This window comes from Natator depressus, chromosome 2, assembly GCF_965152275.1.
Source record: "Natator depressus isolate rNatDep1 chromosome 2, rNatDep2.hap1, whole genome shotgun sequence".
NCBI classification, from domain to species: domain Eukaryota; kingdom Metazoa; phylum Chordata; order Testudines; family Cheloniidae; genus Natator; species Natator depressus.
Window position 1 is genome coordinate 111,757,039 of NC_134235.1, and position 25,682 is coordinate 111,782,720.

A 25,682-nucleotide genomic window follows, 5' to 3' on the forward strand; every position below is an offset into this window, starting at 1 on the left:
CTCTTCCCGGCCAATGGGAGCTGCAGGAAGCAGTGTGGGCCACAGGGATGTGCTGGCTGCTGCTTCCTGCAGCTCCCATTGGCTGGGAATGGCGAACTGCGGCCACTGGGAGCTGCAGGTAGCCGTGCCTGCAGACGGTCAATGTAAACAAACTGTCTCGCGGCCTGCCAGCGGATTACCCTGATGGACCGCAGGTTGCCCACCACTAGACTAATATTTCACCAACTGCCTATATTTGGTTTGGTTTGCGGAGGGTGGGGTGGGGAGGCGGTGGGGAGTGGTTGTATGTACACAGGAGAGAAAGAGAGAGAAGACCAACATATTTACAGACATGGAACTTGATCTTTCCGTCCTTAGGCAGACACAATACCCTTTGCAATCAGAGAGAGTTTTACTTGAATATGGAACTACATATTAAGCCCTAGATTGTTCATATAGAAATTTTGCTTTGTTCTTTCACCCTTGGGGTTCAGTTGCTTCATAATATATTGTATAAAATGCTGAAAATGTTATTTATTACAGGAAAAAAAATCTATATAAAAATTGCTTGAAATAGTTAAATATTTTATGTAAATTTGTTTCTTTGCAGAAACAAGTTGTTCCCTGAGTCAGTCATCAGAAACATTATGTATCAGATATTACAAGGGCTAGCTTTTATCCATAAGCACGGTAGGTTTCTTTGCAGACTTTTAACTTTGCAGCCCTCTTTTGACAAAGAGGATAATGCAGGTTTGATTAAGGCTGAGGTTACAGGCTAAACAGATCAAGTTATCATATTATAGAAAGTATGTGGCTGCCATATGTAGTCTCAGAAATGTGCTATCTTAAGAAAGCCATCTGGATTTTTAAATTATATTTGGTTCTTCTGTAATCGGAGGCTCTCTTTTCTGAAAGCACCAATAATTATTATTTAGAGACTGTTTAATAGATCAAAGATGATTTTGATTCTGAAGAAAGTTGCATGCTGTATTATACAGTGTATTTCTTATTTTTCTCAAGAGGGTATGTTTGGGGACAATTGTGACTTTGCAGTTTCATCTGTCTTTTAAGATATCAAAATAAATTAATGCAATATCTACAAAAATGTTGAAATAATTTGTTCACTAAAATACAAAATGAACATGTCTATTGCATGAAATCTAGCAGGTATGAGCAGCCACAGCTCATTGAAGAAGTTGTGGGTGCACTGCATCTTTCAGAACTTACACAAATTTAGCAAAATATTCCACTTAATTTATTCTGGTGTGCAAAGCATCTTTTAAACTGCATTCTGATGTACTAGTAACAAGTCCCTTTATATTAAAAAAGTATCATCCTATTCTTCTGTTCATGTTATATTATATACTTTTTTTCCTCCCCTCATCACTTTCTCTGCAATATGTCAGAGAAAATAAGATGTTCACTGATGATAAAATAAAGAACATAGTATTCCAAGTCATCTCTGTCTTAGCTTTTCTACACAGACATAGTAAGACTTTTGGATACAGTACTCCACTAAAAAGAACTTCTCCTATGCTTACTAATGTTGTAAGTGACTATAAAGTATTGTTTTCGTGTCTTTTTGATTTATGACCATAGATTATTCTCTGGTCATCAACAAACTTTCTATTTATACGCATAAAATAGACGAGTGAGTCACATGTAGAGAACTTGTGAAAAAGTCTCATTTCTATAAAATGTTAGTGTTGTTCTAATCTTAGATATATTGGCATAGAAAGATGATGAAATTTACAAAATCACCTTTTGCCTTCATAATTAGAGCTGAATCCTTGTGATTTTTAGATTTTCAGTTCATAGTTAGTATGCATTATGCTTCTGGTATTTAGGGCAGTGACAAAGCTCCTCCACTCTGGTCTGTTTCTGGCAAGTCTTTCAGTGGTTCCCCAGCTGTGTCCCAGGTTTTTCAGCTCAGCTTCTACAGCTCTTCACCACAATGTTTTCGGGCCGCCTTGTTTTCGCTTGCCTTCAGGTATCCATCTTAGTGCTATTCTGGTGATGGAGTCAGTTTCCATCCGAAGCACATGGCCAGTCCATCTCCAGCGCCTCCTGATAATGATGGTACTCATATCTTCTTGGCTGCACATAGAAAACCAATAAATTCAGTAAATACTGAATTGCAGTATTGCTTAGTGGGGTCAATAGATACTTTCTACAAATCTAACAACATATTTGAATTAAACAGCAAGGCTGATTAGACCATGTAGAGGAAGAAACCATGTTATAGACAGCCTAATTTTAAAACATGGATACCTAAATAAAACTTGCAAATCCTGTATTTCGATGCTCAAATTAGAATTTAGGTGCATGAAACAGACATTTATATGTGTAACTGCTGATATGAACATCTAAAATCAGAATTTGGGATGTCCTGTTAAAATCCAATGTTTGCAAGGTGGTCCCAGAGTGATAAATAAAACTAACTCCTACAAGAAATGTTAACTGAATAATATTGTCAGAGACTCTTGTTTATATATATATATAAAAAAGAGGAAGAAACAAAAAAGTGCTCTGTTTCTAAAACTGGTTTGTTGTTTAAAATTATTAAACAAAACAAACTACCATTGCATTGATAGCCAAACCATCACAGTTCAAAATGAAACAGCCATTTCCTGAAAGTTGCTGCGTGTTTTCTTTAGAGTTTTAAAACCAGATCGTTTGTGCTTATTAATATACCAATAAATCAAATTAAATGATAGGAAAACTGTTTCCTTCCTTTATAATATAACATATGTTGAAAGAGTGTGAATGAAAGAAAAGCTTATGGTCTCCAGAGAATCCCAAAGTGAACTTAGTATGGCTAAATCAAAGCTGGCTGATGAACAAGTGATAGCATAATTTGTCTTTTTCTGTATATACTCTCAGGTTTTTTCCATCGGGATATGAAGCCTGAAAACCTTCTCTGTATGGGCCCAGAACTTGTGAAAATAGCTGATTTTGGATTGGCTAGAGAATTAAGATCTCAGCCACCATACACCGATTATGTTTCTACCAGATGGTAAGTGATTTATGCAGTAAACATATGACCTTAACTTACCCTTGCTTTGTACCTCCACTTCTGAATTTGGCCCATGATTTCTTATAGGTATCGTGCACCTGAAGTTTTGTTGAGATCTTCTGTTTATAGCTCTCCTATTGATATATGGGCTGTTGGTAGCATAATGGCTGAACTGTACACGCTGAGACCTCTTTTCCCAGGGACAAGCGAAGTAGATGAAATCTTCAAAATTTGCCAAGTATTAGGGACTCCAAAGAAGGTAAGTCCGATTGTAGATTTATAGTAGTATATGCTAATGAGAATAAAATGAATAAATTGTTTGAAGTGCTTTCTTGCCTTTAATGGGTGCGTATAAACTATTGACGATATAGTAATTGCTTGTGCAAACACCTGATGCTTTCTAAATTGTACTTATTTCTTCTTATTGACGTATAGAATAATACTCCTGTTTTGCGTATTAACACCCTTTATATGATGTGTGATTTTTATGTCCACTTACTCTACATTATGATGAAAGCCAGGTAAATGAAAAATTGTTTTTTAAAAAAGAGGTTGCACATGTGGCTTTAAGGATATTTGCATTAAAATATTTTTTTCATTGTAACATTGCCAAATTATTCTGATGTCTTAATTAGAGAATTGTGCCTTTAAAGTGAGGAAACAATGGAACACAAACTCATAAGATAGAGGGCTCCTGTTTTCATGTAAAATATTGTTAGCAATGGCATAAAGGGAGGAGAAATGTAGACAATCTGTAAGTGTTAGAATTACTTTCAATTATTTTAGGCACCATATGCTATTTAAGGGCCAAGTTTTGATAAATGTAGGCTGAGTAGCACTTACAAAAATGTGCACTTGTACTTGCATTTGCACACACACAGAGAAATTGCTTGCACAAGTAGCTATCTGAGCAGGCAAATATTCGGGTATGCAAACATATTTATTTTCTGCGGGTACAAATCAGGTTTTGTTCTTTTTAAAACAAAAATCATAAATGCTTGATTCTGCAATGAGTTACAAAAGTACTACATGTGTTGTTATTTGTAGTACACTCTAAATGTGTGTGCCACTTTACATAACACATAGAAAGACAGTCTCCACTCCAGGGAGCATACTGTTCAATTTGGATACAACTAACCATAGCACAACAGTTCAAATGGAAGGAGGTGTGGAGATGCAACAGTGAGGAGACTTCATGAAAGAAGGTTTGAAGGAGGAGGTAAATGATGTTTGATGCATGGGAAATGAGAGTAGGGGATGGCATGAAAGAAGGTGACAGGAGCAAACAGTAGTATGAAGGGAAGGTACATGGGAGTGAGAGGATATGTAAGATTAATAGACAGAAGAGAGACGTAAGCAGGGGTGGAAGGTAAAAATGAGAAGCCTGAACTTAATGCTGAAAATGAGAGGAAGCTCGTGAAGGGATATTGGGGCAAGATGGTTGCAGTGGCAGCAGAAGAAGACAACTTTACCTGCAGAATTTTTAATAGACTGAAGAGATGCAGGTATGGCAAGGCATTATGGATTATCTCCACAAGATTAGTGACTCCAGCTTAGATTAGTGGATTAGTTAGATTAGACTTCAGATTAGTGATTAGTGACTTGGTCTGTGCACCTCCCTCCTCAGCATGCAGGTTGTAGAATTCTGTTTTAATTTGATCCAAAACGATGTAGTGTTAACTCTCTGACGTCTTGTTTTCACTTTTTAATAGAGTGACTGGCCAGAAGGGTACCAGCTTGCATCTGCCATGAATTTCCGCTTCCCACAATGTATCCCTATGCACCTCAAAACTCTCATTCCAAATGCCAGCAATGAAGCAATACAGCTTATGACTGATATGCTGAACTGGGATCCAAAGAAGCGACCTACAGCAAGTCAGGTAAGACTGCCTAAGTGATGGATTCATTATAAGGCTAATAATTTATATAGTGCTTTACATTAAAATTTTACACACGCTAGCCAAATGATCATCATAGCACTGTAAGAAAGTAAAAATCAGCCTTCTGTTTTGTACATGTGGGTGGAAATAAGACAGGAGAGAAGCCCAAATGTTCAAAGTTGGGTGGTTCAAATAATATCAAACTTTGAGTTATGTTCTCTCTGTAATTTGGTCTTGTTGATGCTGTCAGCACAGGTCCATATCAGAGCCTCAGTCTCTGTCATACCTTACTTGAATAAATTCAGTCAGCAAGTGTGAACTAATCAATGTGGTCTAATAGACAGAGCACTGACCTGGGATTCAGAGGACCTGGGTTGTTTTCCTGGTATCTGACCTGCTGTGTGACCTTGAGCAAATTACTTCTCTCTGCTTCATTTTCTCCATTTATAAAAGGGAAAGTGATAAAACCTTCCTTTGTGAAGTAGTGTGAGATCCGTGGGTGAAAAGTGCTATATAAGAGCTGAATATCTTTGTGTAGATGTGAGGTGAACCTTACTAAGCAATCAGGGACAAATTTTGTGGGGACTTCAACAATGGTATATCACATCTTTTTCCATAAGAGTTAATAAAAACCCAAAATATGTGTACTGCCAAGTACCAAAGGTGTCTAAATAAGATACCTTTCTGTGTGTATCCAAAGTTAAAGTAAGTACACTTATAGGATGTAAAAGAGGATTATAGCAGGGAATATAACCGAAAAAGGGAATATTGCAGGACAAGATGAAAATCCAACTAGTCACATGTGGATATAATGCAGGTGACTCAAACGTGACTAAGCTGGTGGTACAAAATAAATCAACCACCTCTCTCCACTTTACAAAAAGAACTAGTATTACAAGAGTCACCTCTAGCAATGTAGACATCATACAGAGAATGCCACACAGCCCTTCTGTAAAAAGGAACAACTGGCCTAAATTGCATTGTTAAGGAGTAAGCTGTGCAGTGCATAAAGGAGACTTTAGTGTGGGCTCATATAAACAGGTGTCAAGGAGTTGGTGTGCAATAGTCCATATGGTATTGTGATGTAGTGTTAAATGTTAGTGTTGGAGCCCTGTAGAAATGTACCCATCACACAGGCATTCTTTCTCCTTCTCTGTTTTCTTCACCCACCCCTACTGTTCATGTGTCCTTCCTCCTGCAGGGCAGAGCCAAGGCAGTTCATTCTGTCTCCATCCATTTGAAGCATGATGCATCACAATGCTCTGTCCTTCCAATAGGAAGCCCTCCTCTGCAGCAGGGGGTGGGTGTGTTTTGCAAATTCCTCCTTGAACTGCAGGGAGTGGCCTAGCTTTCCCATCACCTCAGAGTTCTGGAACGTGGCTGACTCCACCTCCTCATCTAATTCTGACTGGTCTGCTGCTGTCCTGGCGCCCAGGCTGCTGCTCCCCACCACTGAGCCAGAACCACCCTGGAGGGGTAAAAGGCAGTGTGGGGAACAGGGCTGATGGGATGAGGGTGGAGTTGAGGGATTATTGGGGCATCATTATTAGAGTGAACGTGCCATTTCTTCTGAGTTTCTCTGCTGCTGGGGAACGTGTTCCCCAGAGCTTCTCTTTCTCGTCAAATATATTCTGGACTTAGTAATAACATTTTAGATATACACAGTGCTTCTCATCCTGGGTGATTTCAAAGTATTTTACTAGTTGTATATATATTGCCCTGTTGAAATACAGCCTCCTCTGGGGTGGAAGGCAGCAAGCTGATGCCCAGAGCAAAGTAAAAAGGAAAAAAGTAGGAGAGGGGGTGTGACATACCAGAGTACAATACAGATTAATGAGCAGCTGTATGACCCCTTCCCTGCAATGTTAGGTGCCTTACAGTGCCTTGCTGAAGTAGCTCCCACCTGGGCTGCTCACAAACAGCCTTGCAGCATGCAAGCCACACCGTGAATGTCTGTGTGTAACTGCAGCCTGCAAGCCACACTTGGGTTACGTTCTGGCTCTCACCAGCCTTGGTTATACTGCAGGGAGACCCCAACACACCACCAGTCTTAGATTTTTTCCCAGAAATGTATGTCTTGTACTGTACAGCCCTCTTCTGGACAGTAAAAAATATATCGTCTTATTTATTTGAGAATAATATGCTCACAACTTGTCACTCCAGAGTTACCCAGACACTTCAGTTTAAACACACTGGGTTAGATAAAACAATAAAACAAGTTTGTACTCAATAAAGAGAGAGAGCTTTTAAGTGAGTACAAGTACTAAGGTATAAAAGTCAGAAATGGTTACAAGAAAAGTAAAGAGAAAATATTTATTAATACCTAACTTAACAGACTATATCAGATTCAAGCAAAGTTTCTTACCACATGCTTTCAGCAGTCTTACTGACCAAACCCTGTAGGTCAGGACCCTTCCCTCAGAGTCCAGTGAATTCTTCCTTTATCTCTTCAGGTGCCATGAATGCAATGGACAGGGAGATAGAGAGGGGTGCCTTGGGATGTTTGTCCCTCCTTTTTATAGTTTCAGTCCCCCTCTTGAAAAAACATTTCCAGCTGGAAACTTCATCAGATGCATGGAATGGTTTAAGTGGGTTTTAGCTCACAAAAGCTTATGCCCAAATAAATTTGTTAGTCTCTAAGGTGCCACAAGGACTCCTCGTTGTTTTTTTTTTTTAAATGTTTGTGTAATTGTGCAGAACTTGTTTTCCTTAAATGTTGTAGTTAACAGTAGAAAATTAAGTTTGGTTCTGTGTAGTGTAGTGCCAGAAGCTGCTTGATGGGGTGGGTTTTGTTTACATTACAACTTTTTTGCTAAAAATCCATGCTGGTACTTAGAATGTTCATTGCATATCTGCAAAGCACTGCAGGTCTCATTTTGTATGATTTTGTATTTTAGTGCTTGTGATCAAGCGGTCTTGTATGCGGGTCAGTGTGACATCAGGTCAGATAAGACAATCAGTTTATAACTCTCAAAAGGTGGGGGGTGGGGAACCCCCACTTTTCTGCCAATGCAAATATTTGACATTGACTTTACCCTAAAAAAATATGCAAAGTTGACAACAGGTATTTGATCAACTTTGACTTTCAAAAATTCAGGGATCTAATCATATGAAAATCAGGCAGCAATGCAGACTACTGCCATTTAGTTTTTAAATTAATCTGATGGCTAGTACAGTACTGAATTGAATACCCTTTGTTTCAATAGTTTGAAATAAATTTGTTACACTTATAAAATGGTTGTTTCTGCTATATTTTAAATAGATCTGTAGTCCTCTGTTTTAGACAGTTTCACTTCAGAATATTAAATGAAGTGATGCTTATATCTGTTAACCGAGCAAGCTTAAACCCATGAGGACATGATGTATAGCCCTAAAGACTTGAATTGTAATTGACTATGGATGTACAGTGTGCACAGAGCTTGTTCTGGATTCTGAGTTTCCCCTGTACCATTCAGTGACATCACAAGTATCAAACAATAGGGGACAAATTCACTCTTAGTTCTATTTTATGGACTTACCTGGGGCTGAGATCATCAAAAATGATCTTGGTTCTGTGTTTTTCAGTATTACAGGTGGTCTTAAATAAAACCTTAGATCCAGGTGTTTTGGAATCAGGACCCAAATCCAGATCTCCATTTCACAGTTGACCCAAACTGAAATTTTTCACATCTTGTGTCCTGGCCCTTTAAAATTCTTCCTATCCTGTAGGATATTTCTTGTTCATTAGAGTGGATGCCATGGAACAACATTGAGAACTTCCTTTCATGTAGGACAGGAGGACATTTACATGGCCAGGCTGGTATATTTCCTTCATGCAGTATGTTGTATGCAAACTGCATTGTCTCATGCAAAGTGAGTGGTCTAATCACTTGAATTATGTTTACAGAGTCACATCCTAGTGCTGCAAAGGCTAAGGGCCAGTTTCTGGCAGCCCTATCCATAAAGCTCAATTCAACTCCTACTGAAGTGAATGGAAGTCTTTTCATTGACCTTAATGAAAGTAGATTAAGCACATAATGCATAGTAGTTTACTCTGAGACGTCTCTTTAACTTGAATGAGATGGTTCTGGGAATAAAATATGACTAATTCTGAGTAGGGGAGGCAAAATCTGGCCCTAACACACACAATATTTCAGCACATTTTTACAGGTCCCTTAATGCTGATCCTTATTTCAACAACCATTCTGTTTCATAACTTTTGGTACATGGCTGCTATGGTATTTAAATTAATTGGAAACACATTTAAACACAGACCGAGTGAAGGAGTAGGTGGGGGAGAGAAATTTATAAGTGATTTGAACTAGAGCATGCTGGTGGGTTTTGCTTTTTTTACTACCTCAGTAGTTTATTCTTAGGTGTCTTTCTTAGGCAAAATAACTTGGATTTGCCTACATAAGAAAAGGAAGATAGACAAGCTTAAAAAAGTTAAATGTGCACACACAAAATTAAGAAGCCAATGAAACCATTCCAAAGCCACACAATCTGAAAAGAAAAAGCCACTCCTACTCTTTCAGTGGCTCACTTCAAAACCCACTTTTGCTGAGGAAAAACCTGGTTAAAACTTAAATGCTGCCTTTGAAGGGGAGTTGGTTAAAATTAATCCTGCTCTTAGGAACTGCAACTGGGAGGTGTGATTGCCAGCATGGTAGATGGACTTGTGCTAAAAATAGCAGTGTGGATATTGCGGCACGGGTGGCAGCTTGAGCTAGACACCCAAGTCCAAGCCTGCCTGACCATCTGGGGCTAAGCTTAGGCAGTTAGCCTGAGCCATTGCCCATGCCAGTGTCAACATTGCTATTTTTAGCATGCACAGATCTGTCTTCTAGTGCTGGAAAACACACCTCCCAGTGGCAGTGTAGACAATCCCTAAGGCTCAGACAATGACAAGTGCTGGAGCATAGCTCCCTCCTAGATTTCAGGTGTCAGAACAATGCTTTGGGCTGCTCTGGAAAACTACACCTTTGGACCGTATGGTATTGCTGTGCTGTGTACCCAGCAGAGGACATGAGGATGCTATGGAAAAAAGCAGAATGAACAACCAAGGTCAAGAAAATAGGTGCTGCCATTTACAGATGAACATCATGAGAGTGCCATCTCTGGATGTAGGCCACAGTAAGCTATATAAAACAAAGCAAGCAAGCTGGCGATGTGAACATACATAGAGTGAACTGAAAATGCAGGATAAACTTTGCTCGTTAGAGTATATCAATTAAAGAATGAACACACACACGTGTGTGTGTGTATGTGTGTGTGTGTGTGTATGTCAGAATAACAGCCATGATGCATATGTGTAAGACACCTACATGAGGCTGTTCCCGTATACAGCAATAGATGTAGCCTATCTAACCTAAGTCAGAGGAGAACTTCATTCAGAAATATCCCCAAGGGGGATATGCTGGTAACCTAGGAAACTATGTGAACTGAACATTGCAATAGAGAATCCACATGTGTGCTGGGATGGAAAGATGGCTCTTAACTTAGAAGGAATGTCCTACATCCGTTATCTGTAAGCTATCTATCCATCCATTCATCTTTTTTAGGTATTTCTAGGCTGCGTGTTCGCATAATTTACAAGCACCAGATTCTTATCACATTCCCCTCAAAAACACACCCTGCAATATCTGCCAGTCATGTTTTTGAATGCCACCCTGATACCCCACACAGTCTTATTTTACCCCTTCTTCGCCACAGAATCAAATATCAAGTGTACACCATTCCATGTGCTTCACTTACACATGTGAGTTCATTTGCATCCATCTTGAACCTCCACTGTGGAATTTGTTAACAAGCTTGAGACCTGCTTACATCTCTGGTGAAAAAGTTACTGCATTTTAATTATAGAAGTATATTAAATGTGTTTTACATTCTTCTTCAGGCTTTGAAATACCCTTATTTTCAAGTTGGCCAAGTTTTAGGACCTCCTCCACAATATTTGGAACAGAAACCTGTTCAGCCAACAGAGCCAAAGCCAAATCTACCCAGAATAGAACTTGTATCAAAACTAGAATCTGTATCCAAGCCAGAATCTCAGTCTTCACCTGATGCACTTGATGAGACTCAGCCACAACTTCCGTCAAAGATTAACCACCAACCTCTCCAGCAAATCCAACTGCCACAGAATACAACTAACCAACAACTACCCCAACAGCAGCAGCCGCAACCTATTCTTCCAGCAATCCATAAAAACTCAGCACCAGTAAGTTATCAGTAAAAGTTAAGAGCATATATATGAAATAATTTGTCCGTGTTAGCTGGGGTACAGTCAGTAGATACCCCCCCCTTTTTTTTAAAGGGGGTCCGATTTTCCATTAAATACTGTCACAGTTCATGGCAACTGAACCTGTATTTTCCCTCCGTGGTCCATCCTAGGCCCCCAAGTTTAGGGTCCCAGCTCCCCAGCTGTTGCCTTTCTTGGTGGAGACATGTGTCCCTCTCCCTTCTGACCAGGGTATGTTCAGACTGCACAGTTTCCTTCCTTCAGCACAGATAGGTTGCTCAAGTACACATGCTTGCTTTCTCTTTAGAGACGGTTAACTGGTGTAATTGCTACAGGTATGTAACCATGCAGCACTCCTATGCAAGCCTGCTTTATTAAGGTAAAAAGCATTACAGAGAAAATATATTAAAAACAATAAAAGAACCTACACACATGCTCATGAGCTACCAGAATTCATTCCAACTCTAACATGGGCTCTGGCAGGAACAGCCCTTCAAAGGGGTTCCTGTGTGGTCACAAGTTCATTCCAGCCTCTACATAGAACAAGCACCCCGCCTTATGAGACCTCTGTAGGATCAGTTCTTCTAACCCTACCCTAAGGATTGGGGAATTCCATGGACCAGGCATCCTGTCCATTCGCTGGATCAGGAAGACCATGAACCAGTTTAAAAGCAGACGGTTTATCCAAAACCCCTTTCTTTGTCTGTTGATCCCTGGAGAATCCAGTTTGAACTTGTATTTGCATATCTCTCCAGGAGGTAGCTTCAAAGGGTTGATGAGGGAGGAAGTATATCAGCACCTCCCCCCGTTCCTAGTAGAGAAGGTACATACAACGTGATAACACATTAACCACTGCATTTTTAATGGTGTACCCCAAAGGTGTTATCCCTAATTCAATAATGTTTGTTTAAGTCAATCTTAATTCCATATGGTTTGTTCAGGATATTACAGGATGTTGTCCATCTGTCACAAGAACATCTAAAAGTGGTTTACCAAGGATTAATAAATGATTAATTGATGTTTTAATAATGGTTAGTTGTTACACTGTCCAGAAGGTAATAGGTTATTTATAATGATGACTTATAAGCATATCAGTAGAAGGAATTATAGATGAATGTAACTACAGTTTCTGTAACACATACTACTCATGTGTGTAACATGATTATCTAGTAATCATTCCTTTTATAAACTATTTATAAAAATACCATTAACATGAAGCATTACCAAAAAAGTTTAAATAACCACTTTCAAAGGGTTAGTGCTCTTCCTGCTTGAAGCAGAAGTTGGACTAGATTATTTAAGACCACCCTTCCAGTGCTATTATATGTGACATTACTTCTCCATCTGCGGTCTGCCGGCATAATTCTGCTCTGTAATGAGTACCAGCAAAATCCATCAAACTCATGTCTTCTAAACTGTAAATTAGGTCTTGAAATCTTTGTTTTATTTCTAAACACTTTTTAATTCTTTACAGTTCAAGCCAAAGCTGGAGTTTGAGCAAAAAAACTGTTCTCAAGAATATTAAGAAATATCTTATGGAATTAAAAAGATATCTAGTATTTTTTTTATTTCCTTTTATGATATTCACTGACCTCTAATATGAGAAGTATTTATAAATAGTGGGTTTCCAGAATCATGCCAATGCCCATCAGCTCAACTGCAGATGAATGAAGGAGAGGATGTCTTTAAAACCTGGTTGGGACTTTACAGGAGACCGTATGGCAGAGGGTGCCTGGGAGAGGGCTGGCCGGCCTGGCTCTGCTCCCTCCTGGGCAGGACAATCTACTTTTAGGGTTGTGCCAACTGGCTTGCATTACTCCACCCCCTATTCCTGACAGACTTTCAGCTCCCAGGTTCTTTCTGCAGGCTTGAGCCAGTGGAACCAAAGAGGTGAATTAGGCCCAGCAAATTAGTACTAGTATATAGTCCCTAAACTGACTGCTTCAGGTAGATTTTGACAACTAGGGCCTGATCCTGCATTGTGCCACACTCAGAATTCCTACTGATACTAATATCTGTTCAGACATTCAGAACCTCTGCAAGATTAGGCCCTGAATTGCTTACCATGAGGAGAAAGAAAATTTCTCCAAGCACTTCAGTGCATTCAGGCAGGCAATGAACTAGATGTAAAATATAAGAATAGAGAATATTGAAACTTTTTTCTATTGAAAACAGAAGCAAGCAACCACAGGCCCTCAAAATGGTGCAGTTGGTCTTAAAAATTGCAGGAGACGATGGGGTCAGACTCTGTTAAAGACTATGGATAGCTGGGATGACTTGGAGGACACAGAATTTGGAATTTCATATTCCAAGAAGCCCAGCATTTCACAATTAAAGGAAAAGAAAACAAAAGAGTTTCTGTTTAGGTAAGTCCACAATTACATAAGACACTTGATTTTTATTGTGTTTTAGTTTACCTTCAATTGGTTTTTAGAGTGAGTTTTCATGTATTGCAAGGTTTATTTTTATGCTTGACTAAAATCTAGATACATTAAACTAACTTTATTTTCTTTATCCACTAAGTTAGGGACAAAGTCTGCCACCCTTACTAATGTTCAGTAGTAACTCACTCTTAAAGTAGCCTGTAAAAGGGTGGGCTACCTATCTGCACCCTCTTGGCCATGTCTAGCCCTGCAGGTATGCCTCACCATACTTGAGGCTGACTAGCTATTAACAAAAAGAAAAGGAGTACTTGTCGCACCTTAGAGTAACAAATTTATTTGAGCATAAGCTTTTGTGAGCTACAGCTCACTTCATAGCTGATGAAAGCTCATGCTCAAATAAATTTGTTAGTCTCTAAGGTGCCACAAGTCCTCCTTTTCTTTTTGCGGATACAGGCTAACACGGCTGCTATTTTGAAACCTAGCTATTAACAAGTGTACTTTGATGGAGGCAATGAGAAACCAAACAGCCTAATTCACATAAGTAAGCCACCCTGTAATGAAACCCCATAAAGAGAGCACTTAGATTCATAGATATTAAGGTCAGAAGGGACCATTATGATCATCTAGTCTGACCTCCTGCACAATGCAGGCCACAGAATCTCACCCACCCACTCCTGCGATAAACCTCTCACCTACGTCTGAGCTATTGAAGTCCTCAAATCATGGTTTAAAGACTTCAAGGTAGATAGATGCTTTTATACCGTCTCTAGTGGTGGTTTCTAAGACCTGGTTTTCACAGTTTTTGTACCAATTCATTTTGGTTGGGGGTGCAATTACACTAGTCAGTTTTCAGGAGCAATCTATACTAATCTGAAGCTTTACACTGTTACAACTGAGTCAGACGAGGGGTTGTACCAATGTAACTATTTCAGGATAAAAATCACACCCCTAACCTAAGTAGTTTTCACACAAAAACTGTGCAGAGGCCACCCCAAAAGTTACAACGGATTGTCTAACATGTTTACACTGCATGTCAGTCAGTCCTTCGCAGCTACTATCCTTCATGAGGGGTAAAAATGGAAGGTCACAAGGCTAGTTGCTTTTGCATGTTATGCATCATATGTTCAGCTGTGGTTTTCCCTCCCTTGCTGCAGAGATTGCTAGGATCCATGGGATGGAGAAGCCATGGTTCTTGGGCAACAGTTTAAAGATTTTGGTCTCAGGTCTTCATTATTGCCCAATGTCATTATTTCATGTTCTCTGTTGAGGTGGAATGTGGCATATGATATTGCGTGGGGAGAGGTTTTTTTCAATTATTCTTTCACCTAGCGCTGCATTTTTATTTTTATTTTTTTCATTTTCAGGATGATTATGTTCCTTTGCTCTTGTGTGTTTAAAAAAAAAAATCACATATACTCCTGTTCAATCTATTTTACACCAGCTGATAAATGTTAACTTGTTGTAAACTTATTTTGTGATTAGGAACTGATTTGTGTATCTCAGTCGCCAGTCAGAGATAAACTTTAAGCATTCGGTAGTCACTAGGCATTGGTGCTCTTAGAATAGATCTGGACACACTTTTTTTCGCATACAGCCTGAGTTTACTCCCATTGAAGTAAATACACATTTTCCATTAACTTCACTAGAAATAAAATCAGGACCACAATCATTATTTGGAAAAGATTTGTGGAGTTTGGATGAGAGCACTGTACTTATCAGGCTAGAATAAATGTCTGTAATTCTGAGTCTAGAGTTATCAGTTAAATTACTAGACATCTTGATTTTCAGCATGCCAGAGCCAAAGGCCTTGGGCTGTATCCAATCAGGAGGGGAAAGCAAAGCTCTGATGCGAAATGACTCTGGAATATCAAATACATCAGCAAAACAATACTACCTGAGACAGTCAAGATATCTTCCTGGTAAGGGGAAAATCTTTGTCACGGAGAACACAAGTTTTGAAGTGACTATCTGTGATACCTTTTATTTTTGTTCTTTTGATTTGATAATTTCACCTTTCATTGAGTAGTTTAAATTTTCAGACTTTTGGCCAAATACTATTCCAGTTCTTTGGGGATACAGGCCCCTCAAACACAGCATAGTTGGCACGAGAAGACCAGGCTGGATAGAGAAGGTCTCAGCACCACTTGCATACTGTGGCAGTTCACTCCACAGGTCCATTTAGCTGTAATGTCCAAACCTGCTTGACCCTATCAGTAACGGATACTTTTTGTCCATTGGTAAGAGAGGATCATTAACTAACAACCAGTACAGTTCCTGATATCCAGAACTATAACCCAGTTGACCAATATCAAGGAATTTGAGGAGTCAGGACACTGCCAGAGTTGCCCCAGCACAACCGTGTCAGTGACCTCCCCTAATAATGGCTTCTTAAAGAACTACTTTACTTGGGGGGGAGGGATAGCTCAGTGGTTTGAGCATTGGCCTGCTAAACCCAGGGTTATGAGTTCAATCCTTGAGGGGGCCAGTTAGGGATCCGGGGCAAAAATTGGGGATTGGCCCTGCTTTGAGCAGGGGGTTGGACTAGATGACCTCCTGAGGTCCCTTCCAACCCTGATATTCTATGATTCTACTGTTATCCTCAAAAACAACAAGGAGTCCTGTGGCACCTTAAAGACTAACAGATTTATTTGAGCATAAGCTTTCATGGGTAAAAACCTCACTTCTTCAGATGCATGGAGTGAAAGTTACAGATGCAGACATAAATATACTGACACATGAAGAGAAGGGAGTTACCTCACAAGTGGAGAACCAGTGTTGACAGGGCCAACTCAATCAGGGTGGATGTAGTCCACTCCCAACAATAGATGAGGAGGGGTCAATTCCAGGAGAGGCAAAGCTGCTTCTGTAATGAGCCAGCCACTCCCAGTCCCTATTCAAGCCCAAATTAATGGTGTTAAATTTGCAAATGAATTTTAGTTCTGCTGTTTCTCTTTGAAGTCTGTTTCTGAAGTTTTTTGTTCAAGTATAGCTACTTTCAAATCTGTTATAGAATGTCCAGGAAGACTGGAGTGTTCTCCCCTGGCTTTTGTGTGTTACCATTCCTGATGTCAGATTTGTGTCCATTTATTCTTTTACGTAGGGACTGTCCGGTTTGGCCAATGTACATGGTAGAGGGGCATTGCTGGCACATGATGGCATATATAACATTAGTAGATGTGCAGGTGAATGAGCCTCTGATGGTGTGGCTGGTTGGGTCCTCTGATGGTGTCACTAGAGTAGATATGGGGACAGAATAGGCAACAAGGTTTGCTACAGGGATTGGTTCCTGGGTTAGTGTTTCTGTGGTGTCGTGTGTAGTTGCTGGTGAGTATTTGCTTCAGGTTGGGGGGCTGTCTGTAAGCGAGGCCTGGCCTGCCTCCCAAGGTCTGGAAGAGTGAGGGATCATTTTCCAGGATAGGTTGTAGATCGTTGATAATGTACTGGAGAGGTTTTAGCTGGGGGCTGTACGTGATGGCCAGTGGTGTTCTGTTATTTTCCTTGTGGGGCCTGTCCCGTAGTAGGTGATTTCTGGGTACCCATCTCGCTCTGTCAATCCGTTTCCTCACTTCCCCAGGTGGATATTGTAGTTTTAAGAATGCTTGATAAAGATCTTGTAGGTGTTTGTCTCTGTCTGAGGGGTTGGAGCAAATGCAGTTGTATCTTAGGGCTTGGCTGTAGACAATGGATCACGTGATATGTCCTGGATGGAAGCTGGAGGCATGTAGGTAAGTATAGTGGTCAGTAGGTTTCCGGTATAGGGTGGTGGTTATGTGACCATCGCTTATTTTTAGTGTAGTGTCCAGGAAGTGGATCTCTTGTGTGGACTGGTCCAGGCTGAGATTGATGGTGGGGTGGAAATCATTGAAATCCAGGTGGAATTCTTCAAGGGCCTCCTTCCCGTGGGTCCATATGATGAAGGTGTCATCAATGTAGCGCAAGTAGAGGAGGGCCACTAGGGGACGAGAGCTGAGGAAGCGTTGCTCTAAGTCCGCCATAAAGATGTTGGCATACTGTGAGGCCATGCGGGTATCCATAGCAGTGCCACTGACTTGAAGGTATAAGTTGTCCCCAAATCTGAAATGGTTGTGGGTGAGGACAAAGTCACAAAGTTCAGCCACCAGGTTTGCCGTAACATTATCGGGGATACTGTTGCTGACAGCTTGTAGTTCATCTTGGTGTAGAGGGCTTCTACATCCATAGTGGCCAGGATGGCGTTTTCCGGAAGATCACAGATGGATTGTAGGTTTCAGAGTAACAGCCATGTTAGTCTGTATTCGCAAAAAGAAAAGGAGTACTTGTGGCACCTTAGAGACTAACCAATTTATCTGAGCATAAGCTTTTGTGAGCTACAGCTCACTTCATCGGATGCATACTGTGGAAAGTGTAGAAGATCTTATTATATACACATAAAGCATGAAAAAATACCTCCTCCCACCCCACTCTCCTGCTGGTAATAGCTTATCTAAAGTGATCACTCTCCTTACAATGTGTATGATAATCAAGTTGGGCCATTTCCAGCACAAATCCAGGTTTTCTCACCCCCACACACACAAACTTACTCTCCTGCTGGTAATAGCTTATCTAAAGTGACCACTCTCCTTACAATGTGTACGATAATCAAGGTGGGCCATTTCCAGCACAAATCCAGGGTTTAACAAGAACGTCTTCGGGGGGGGGGTAGGAAAAAACAAGGGGAAATAGGCTACCTTGCATAATGACTAAGCCACTCCCAGTCTCTATTCAAGCCTAAGTTAATTGTATCCAATTTGCAAATGAATTCCAATTCAGCAGTTTCTCGCTGGAGTCTGGATTTGAAGTTTTTTTGTTGTAAAATAGCAACTTTCATGTCTGTAATCGCGTGACCAGAGAGATTGAAGTGTTCTCCGACTGGTTTATGAACGTTATAATTCTTGACATCTGATTTGTGTCCATTTACTCTTTTACGTAGAGACTGTCCAGTTTGACCAATGTACATGGCAGAGGGGCAGGAAGTCAGTGGTGTCTCGAAGATAGCTAGGAGTGCTGGTAGAGTAGGGCCTGAAGAGGGAGTCTGCATAGCCAGACAATCCTGCTGACAGGGTGCCAATGTCTGAGATGATGGGGCATCCAGGATTTCCAGGTTTATGGATCTTGGGTAGCAGATAGAATACCCCTGGTCAGGGTTCTAGGGGTGTGTCTGTGCAGATTTGTTCGCTTTTTCAGGGAGTTTCTTGAGCAGATGGTGTAGTTTCTTTTGGTACTCCTCAGTGGGGTCAGAGGATAGTGGCCTGTAGAATGTGGTGTTGGAGAGTTGCCTGGCAGCCTCCTGTTCATAATCCGACCTGTTCATTATGACTACAGCACCTCCTTTGTCAGCCCCTTTGGTTATAATGTCAGAGTTGTTTCTGAGGTTGTGGATGGCATTGCGTTCTGTACGGCTGAGGTTATGGGGCAAGTGATGCTGTTTGTTCACAATTTCAGCCTGTGCACGTCTGCGGAAGCACTCTGTGTAGAAGTCCAGTCTGTCATTTTGACCATCAGGAGGAGTCCATGCAGAATTCTTCTTGTAATGTTGGTAGGAGGGTTCCTGTGGGTCAGTGCACTGTTCAGTGGTATGTTGAAAATATTACTTAATCTGGAGATAATGAAAGTAGGCTTCCAGATTACCGCAGAACTGTATCATGTTCGTGGGGGTGGTGGGGCAGAAAGAGAGTCCCCAAGATAGGACAGTCTCTTCAACCGGGCTGTGTGTGTGGTTGGATAGATTAACAATATTGTTAGGTGAGTTGAGGGTACCACTGTTGTAGCCCCCTGTGTCATGTAGGAGTTTAGATAGTTTACTGTCCTTTTTCCTCTGTAGAAACATGAAGTGTGTGTTGTAAATGGCTTGTCTCATTTTTGTAAAGTCCAGCCACGTGGAATTTTGTGTGGAAGGTTGGTTTTGTATGAGAGTCTCCAGTTTTGAGAGCTCATTCTTGATCTTCTACTGTCTGCTGTACAGGATGCTGATCAGGTGGTTCCTCAGTTTCTTTGAGAGTGTGTGGCACAGTCTCTCACCATAGTTAGTGTAGTGTGTTGATTGTAATGGATTTTTTACCTTCAGTCCATTTGGTATGATGTCCATCTGTTTGCACTTGGAGAGGAAGATGATGTCTGTCTGTATCTGTGCGAGTTTTTTGTTGAGGTTGATGGATTTCCACTCCATACGGCTAAATTTAGTGCCTTGCATGGTGTCAAGTATCAGGGGGTAGCCGTGTACTGTTCATCTATAGCAGAGGTGGGCAAACTATGGCCCGTGGGCCACATCCTGCCCAGCCCTTGAGCTCCTGGCCGGGGAGGCTAGCCCCCGGACCCTCCCCCGCAGCCATGCTGCCGCGCAGGTAGCATGGCTTGCTCTGTCTGGGCAGCAGGGCTGCGAGGTCCTGCTGCTCTGAGCGGCATGGTAAAGGGGTGGTGGGGCATGCGCGGTGGCAGGGGGAGGTTGGGTAGGAGGTCCCAGGGGGCAGTCAAGGGACAGAGAGAAAGGGGCGGTTGGATGGGGCGGAGGTTGGGGGTGGTGATCGGGATGAGGAACGGGGGGGTTGGATAGGCGTGGGAGTCCCAGGAGGCCTGTCAGGGGGCGAGGATGTGGATAGGGGTTGGGGCAGACCAGGGACAGGGAGCAGGGGAGGTTGGATAGAGAGTGGGGTGCTGGGGGGCCTGTCAGGAGGTGGGGGTGTGGATAGGGGTTGGGGGGACAGGGAGCGGGGGGGGGGTTGGATAGGTGTGGGAGACCCGGGGGGCCTGTCGGGGTGGGGATGTGGATAGAGGTCGGGGCAGTCAGGGGACAGGGAGCAGGGGGGGTTGGATGGGGGTGGGGTCCCAGGAGGGCAGTTAGGGGCGAGGGGTGCCGGGAGGGGGCAGTCAGGGGACAAGGAGCCGGGGGGGGGTGGGATGGGTCAGAGGTTCTGAGGGGGGCAGTCAGGGGGCAGGAAGTGGGAGGGGGCAGATAGGGGGTGGGGGCCAGGCTGTTTGGGGAGGCACAGCCTTCCCTACCTGGTCCTCCATACAGTTTCGCAACCCCGATGTGGCCCTTGGGCCAAAAAGTTTGCCCACCCCTGATCTATAGGGAAAGGCTGACAATCTCAACTGATAGTAGAGTCAGTCTACTACTGAAACGCTGAACTTTAGTTTCTCTAGGGTTGCTGGAGAGTGGCAGCTGCTGGCCGGACGCCCAGCTCTGAAAGCAGAGCCATTGCCAGTAGTAATGGAGAAGTAAGGGTGGCAATACTATACCATGCCACCCTTACTTCTGCGCTGCTGCTTCTGGTGGTGCTGCCTTCAGAGCTGTGCGACCAGCCAGCAGCCGCTGTTCTCTGCTCTGCCTTCAGAGCTGGGCAGCCAGAGTAAAAACTAAAGATCCTCTGTAAAAATGCAAATTCTGCATATTTCCTTGGCAAACAGATTTCTAGGATCTGTCCAATCAGTGGACGGTGCTAATCTGCACAACTCCGAGGCTGTAGATTGAAGCCATCCCCCACCTTGACAATCTGAATGATTTTTGGTTTGTCTGAAATTCAAGCAGAGAAGATGACTCAATATTTGTCCCCTCAACACGCTTCTGTTTTCTTGGGAGTAGATACGCAGCTCAATTGAAATCTGAGCAATTTTGTCTACCAAGTAATAGGAAAATTCTTTAATCACCAGGAACAGCAATAGGAAGCTAAGAAAGGAAGGGGAGGAGTTTACCTATAAGTAGTTGTCTCTGAAAGTATGCTGTAATAAGGTCTCTGGTGCCATACTACTCATCTCCACTCTACTATTACACTGTGTTACTTTCATTTCTAGATCAACTTGTGAGCTTGAAAAGGAGCTTTTGGTTCTCCTTCAAGTGTCCCCTGATCTGACCGGTAGAACTCTAGCTAGCAGTAGCTGTTGGGGCACTCATGTCCTCCCTCACCCCTCCCTCAGTGAACATCGAGCATTCCAGGGCAAGGGTAGAAAGGAGCATGGTGCTCCAGCTGCCTCAGTTCCTTCAAAGCTGCAACTGGCTGAACGCTTTTTGTGTGGAGCTCTGGAGTCCTCCCAGATCTGTGATTAGTTAGCTAGTTTTAAGTAGTTATATAGTTATAGTAATAGAGTAATACAGTTCCTTGCTTGGCATGGAACTGAAGAACAACTCCGGTTTCAAAAGATGTGTAACTTGTCTGGCATTGTTCTGACATTGGATATACACGTTAGATACCTGGTGTGTTCAATTTGCTGAATGTTCACAACAAGAGCAAAGAAAGACAGAATAGACTTCAAGTAATCCTTTTTAAAAGAAGCAGTGTTGGCGAAATCATTTGGAAATGGAACAGGGCCAGGAGCTAAGAAAGCCCACAGGCTGGTAGTGGCACTGGACAAGTCTACTAGAAACTGAATGAGTCGTCTTCTTCTGTTGCTATTGCTAGGAGTCCCTGTGATAAAGATCAGAAAAGGAAATCCTCCTGAGGTTCTATGTCTAGAGCCAATACTTTAGCCAATACTTTACGTTTTGGTAGTGACTCAGCTGGTAGGGTAGGCATCATTTTCCAGTTCTTGGTGGTGTCCGTCTCTGTGAAAAAAGCCAATCTGCAGGAAGAAGACTCCTCTAAGCCAAGTATTTTTAAGGAGCCAGTGCTTTGATATATATCCTCATAGGAAGGTGAGGTGATGTTCTTCCTCAGATCCGGATGAGCTGGTTCTGAAAGTGAGACTTCAAGGAACCATCGAGACGAAGGAATGCTATGAAACTAGTGACTAGTAGCAGTGTGGTACTGCAGCAGTTAATAGTCAAGGCACAGATTCATAGATCCGATACATCCCTAGTTCAGCCAGAGGTTGATTCAGTTTATAGTAATGGAAAAGGAAGGAGATGTGTTGAAACAGTCCCAGATATGTCTTTTTTGGAAAAGAGAGGTCATGTAAAATAATTTAGAATTTCTTCTCTACTGCCATCACTTAAAAAGCCTTCTGGTTCCCCAGAGAATTTTTCTCCAATGTCCCATATCCAACAAGTATAGTATTATCTTCAATTCCTTCTGAACTGAGAATAACCTTCGATCAGAAGAAGAAAATATGAATTGTGAACCAGATCTGCAGAAGGAGTATTAGAGGGACACACAAAAAAAAGATGGGGCGTTGCTCTATTTTGGATTAAGAAAAATAAATAGTTTTTATTGTGGATTTCTGTGTATGATTAAGATCCATGTACAGCACCAATCCAGTTAAATTTTACAATAGTTATTGTCGCTTAAGAAAACAGCTTTTTCACTGTCTTCAGTAAAGGTTCATCTCTCAGCCATATCAGCATAACATGTACCTATGGAGAACAAATCAATATTTATTAATAATGTAGTTAAGAGGTTCTTAAGAGGCCTCAATAATTTATACCTTCCAATAAGACATCCTATGCCATCTTGGAATTTAAACATAGTGCTCTCACAATTGATGAGACCTCCCCTTGAATCTTCGGCAAGCTGTAATTTATTTTATTTGTCTATTAAGACAGTGTTTTTTATAGTCATCGCCTATGCAGGACATATACGTCAACTACGTGCATTAATGGCTGATCCATCATTCACTGTTTTTCATAAAGATGAAGTAGTGCTTTGTACACACCCTTGATTTTTACTAAAAGTGATCTCAGATTTCCATATAAACTAGTCTTCAGTTTTATCAGTTTCCTTTCCCAAACTCCAGTCTCACAATGGAGAGGTTAAATTACATACTCTGGATGTTAAAAGGGCTTTAGCCTGGTATTTAGACAGGACCAAACAATTTAGATCGTCCCTAAATTTGTTTATGAACTGAGGCCTGGTCTACAGTACACGGTTGTTTTGGAATTAGCCGAGTTACTTCGAAATAAAACTGATTCCGTCCACACGACCAAACCAGTTTTTTCAATTTAAAGGGCTCTTTAATCCGATTTCTGTACTCCACCTCGGCAAGTGGAGTACTGCTAAAATTGAGATCGCAGTTCCGGGTTACAGGTACTGTGGACGCAATTCGACGTTATTGGCCTCCGGGAGCTTTCCCAGAATGCTCCCTTGTGACCGCTCTGGACAACACTCTCAATTCCGGTGCACTAGCCAGGTAGGCAGTAAAAGCCCCGGGAACTTCTGAATTTCCTGTTGGGTCACCATCAGCACAGGTGACCATCAGCAGAGTCCACCAGCACAGGTGACCATCAGCAGAGTCCACCAGCACAAGAGACCACGCAGTCCTGGATTCACAGACGAGCTCCAGCATGGTCCGAATGGGAGGTACTGGATCTCATGGCATGTTGGGGAGACGAATCTGTTATGGCAGAACTACGTTCCAAAAAAAGAAACGCAAATACGTACGCTAAAGTCTTCAGGGCCACGACGGAAAGAGGCTACTCCAGGGACACAGAGCAGTGTTGTACAAAAATCAGGGAGCTCAGGCAAGTGTACCAAAAAGCCAGGGAGGCGAATGGGCACTCTGGGTCACAGCCCCATACATGCCACTTCTACTGTGAGCTGCATGCAGTTATGGGGGTTGACGCCACCACTACACCACCACTGTCCGTGGACACCTGCAAGAGGGGAGTAGCACGGAGCGAGGAGGATGAGTTTTTGGAGGAGGAGGATAGTGCATAGGTGGCAAGTGGGAAATCCGTTTTCCACCCCTAGCCAGGAACTATTCTTAGCACTGGAGCCAATAGCCTCCCCCTACTCCCAAGGCATGCTCCCGGACCGTAACCCTGGAGAAGGCACTTCTGGTGAGTGAGAGCTTGATCGGAGCCACATAGTGGGGGGTGGGGGGAAACCCAGCTGGGCTGGGCTGTTTGTGTTTAGTTTAAAGGGCTCATCCCTACTCAGAGCCTCATCGGAGCCACGCGGTGGGTGTGTGTGTCGGAGGGGGAAGGGTGTTGTGTGCAGCGATCATCCCAGAGAGCCTGCAGGCCCTCCTTTTATATGGCAAACCCACCAGGCATTGCTTGCTATGGGAAAGGGGGCCCGGCAGTTTGAAAGCATTGAAATGAATGCAGAAGCAGCAGAACCCAGCGTGCCCCTAGGGCTTACCATGGTTGCCTGCAAGCTCAATTCTGTTGCCCGGCCGCATGTGATGGCTTACTCACACCAAAGTGGCAGGCACTTCAGTATAAGAGGCAAAATGCGACCTTGTACAGAAAGAACATGTGCTGTGTACTATGAATTGCCTGTTTCATCGAGAAAGTGTGTCCCCTTTGTTCTCTAAAATGTATCTTTTAACATACTACCCTCCCTTTTTCTCCTCCCGCAGCTGGTGCAAATGTTTCAACGCAGCCCCTGTCTACTCTGTCCCAGAGGCTGGTCCAGATTAGAAGGCAGAAAAAATTAATTCAGGACGACATGTTTGCTGAGCTCATGCAGTGCTCCCGCACTGATAGGGCCCAGCTGAATGTGTGGAGGCAAACAATAGCGGAGTCGCATAAAGCATTACACGAATATGAAGAGAGGAGGGACGTGAGCGATGAGAGCAGGCAGGATGCTATGATCAGGCTCATGGGGGAGCAAACTGACATGCTCCACTGTATGGTGGATCTAATGCGGGAAAGGCAGTAAGATCACAGACTGCCGCTGCAGCCCCTGTATAACCGCCCTCCCTCCACTCCAAGTTTCATAGCCTCCTCACCCAGACGCCCAAGAACACAGAGGGGGAGGCTACGGGGACCCACACAGTCAACCCTAGAGGACTGCACAAGCAACAGAAAGCTGGCATATCCTAAATTTTAATTTGGTTTCTGGACTTGTCCTTCCCTCCTCCTCCACCCCCCTAACCCAATTCTCCCCCCCCCCTCCCCCCGGCCGTCTTGCTTCTGATTTCTCTCAATGTTTTGTGCAACAAATAATAACGGTTTTTAATCAATTGTGACTTTATTTCCTTTCATATATATAGGGGGCGGGTAACTTTAAGAGAAACAAACACAACTGTCACCCGTACCCTGGCTAGTCATGAAACTGGCTTTCAAAGTTTCTCTGATGTGCAGCACGCCCTGCTGCGCTCTTCTAATCACCCTGTTGTCTGGCTGTGTGAAACTGGCTGCCAGGCGAGTTGCCTCAACCTCCCACCCCGCATACGAAATCGTGCACCGTCTGCAGAAAGCAGTATGGCATCTGCACACCAAAAAGGCGCGAAATGATTGTCTGCCATAGCTTTCACGAAGGGAGGTGAGACTGATGACACACACCCAGAAACACCCGCGAGAATGTTTTTGCCCC

The 25,682-nt window shown here is 42.6% G+C and overlaps 1 protein-coding gene across 3 annotated transcripts in view; it reads left to right on the forward strand.

The window, feature by feature from the left end:
* Positions 1 to 25,682, forward strand: part of MAK (male germ cell associated kinase) — a 63,465-nt gene that overhangs the window by 14,966 nt on the left and 22,817 nt on the right. For all 3 annotated transcript variants that reach the window (XM_074944888.1, XM_074944887.1, XM_074944890.1), the window contains 7 exons: positions 590 to 669; positions 2,863 to 2,995; positions 3,083 to 3,254; positions 4,708 to 4,875; positions 10,751 to 11,071; positions 13,268 to 13,458; positions 15,265 to 15,395. In XM_074944888.1, coding sequence (XP_074800989.1) covers positions 590 to 669; positions 2,863 to 2,995; positions 3,083 to 3,254; positions 4,708 to 4,875; positions 10,751 to 11,071; positions 13,268 to 13,458; positions 15,265 to 15,395 — 1,196 coding nt within the window. The remainder of the gene's footprint in view (positions 1 to 589; positions 670 to 2,862; positions 2,996 to 3,082; positions 3,255 to 4,707; positions 4,876 to 10,750; positions 11,072 to 13,267; positions 13,459 to 15,264; positions 15,396 to 25,682) is intronic.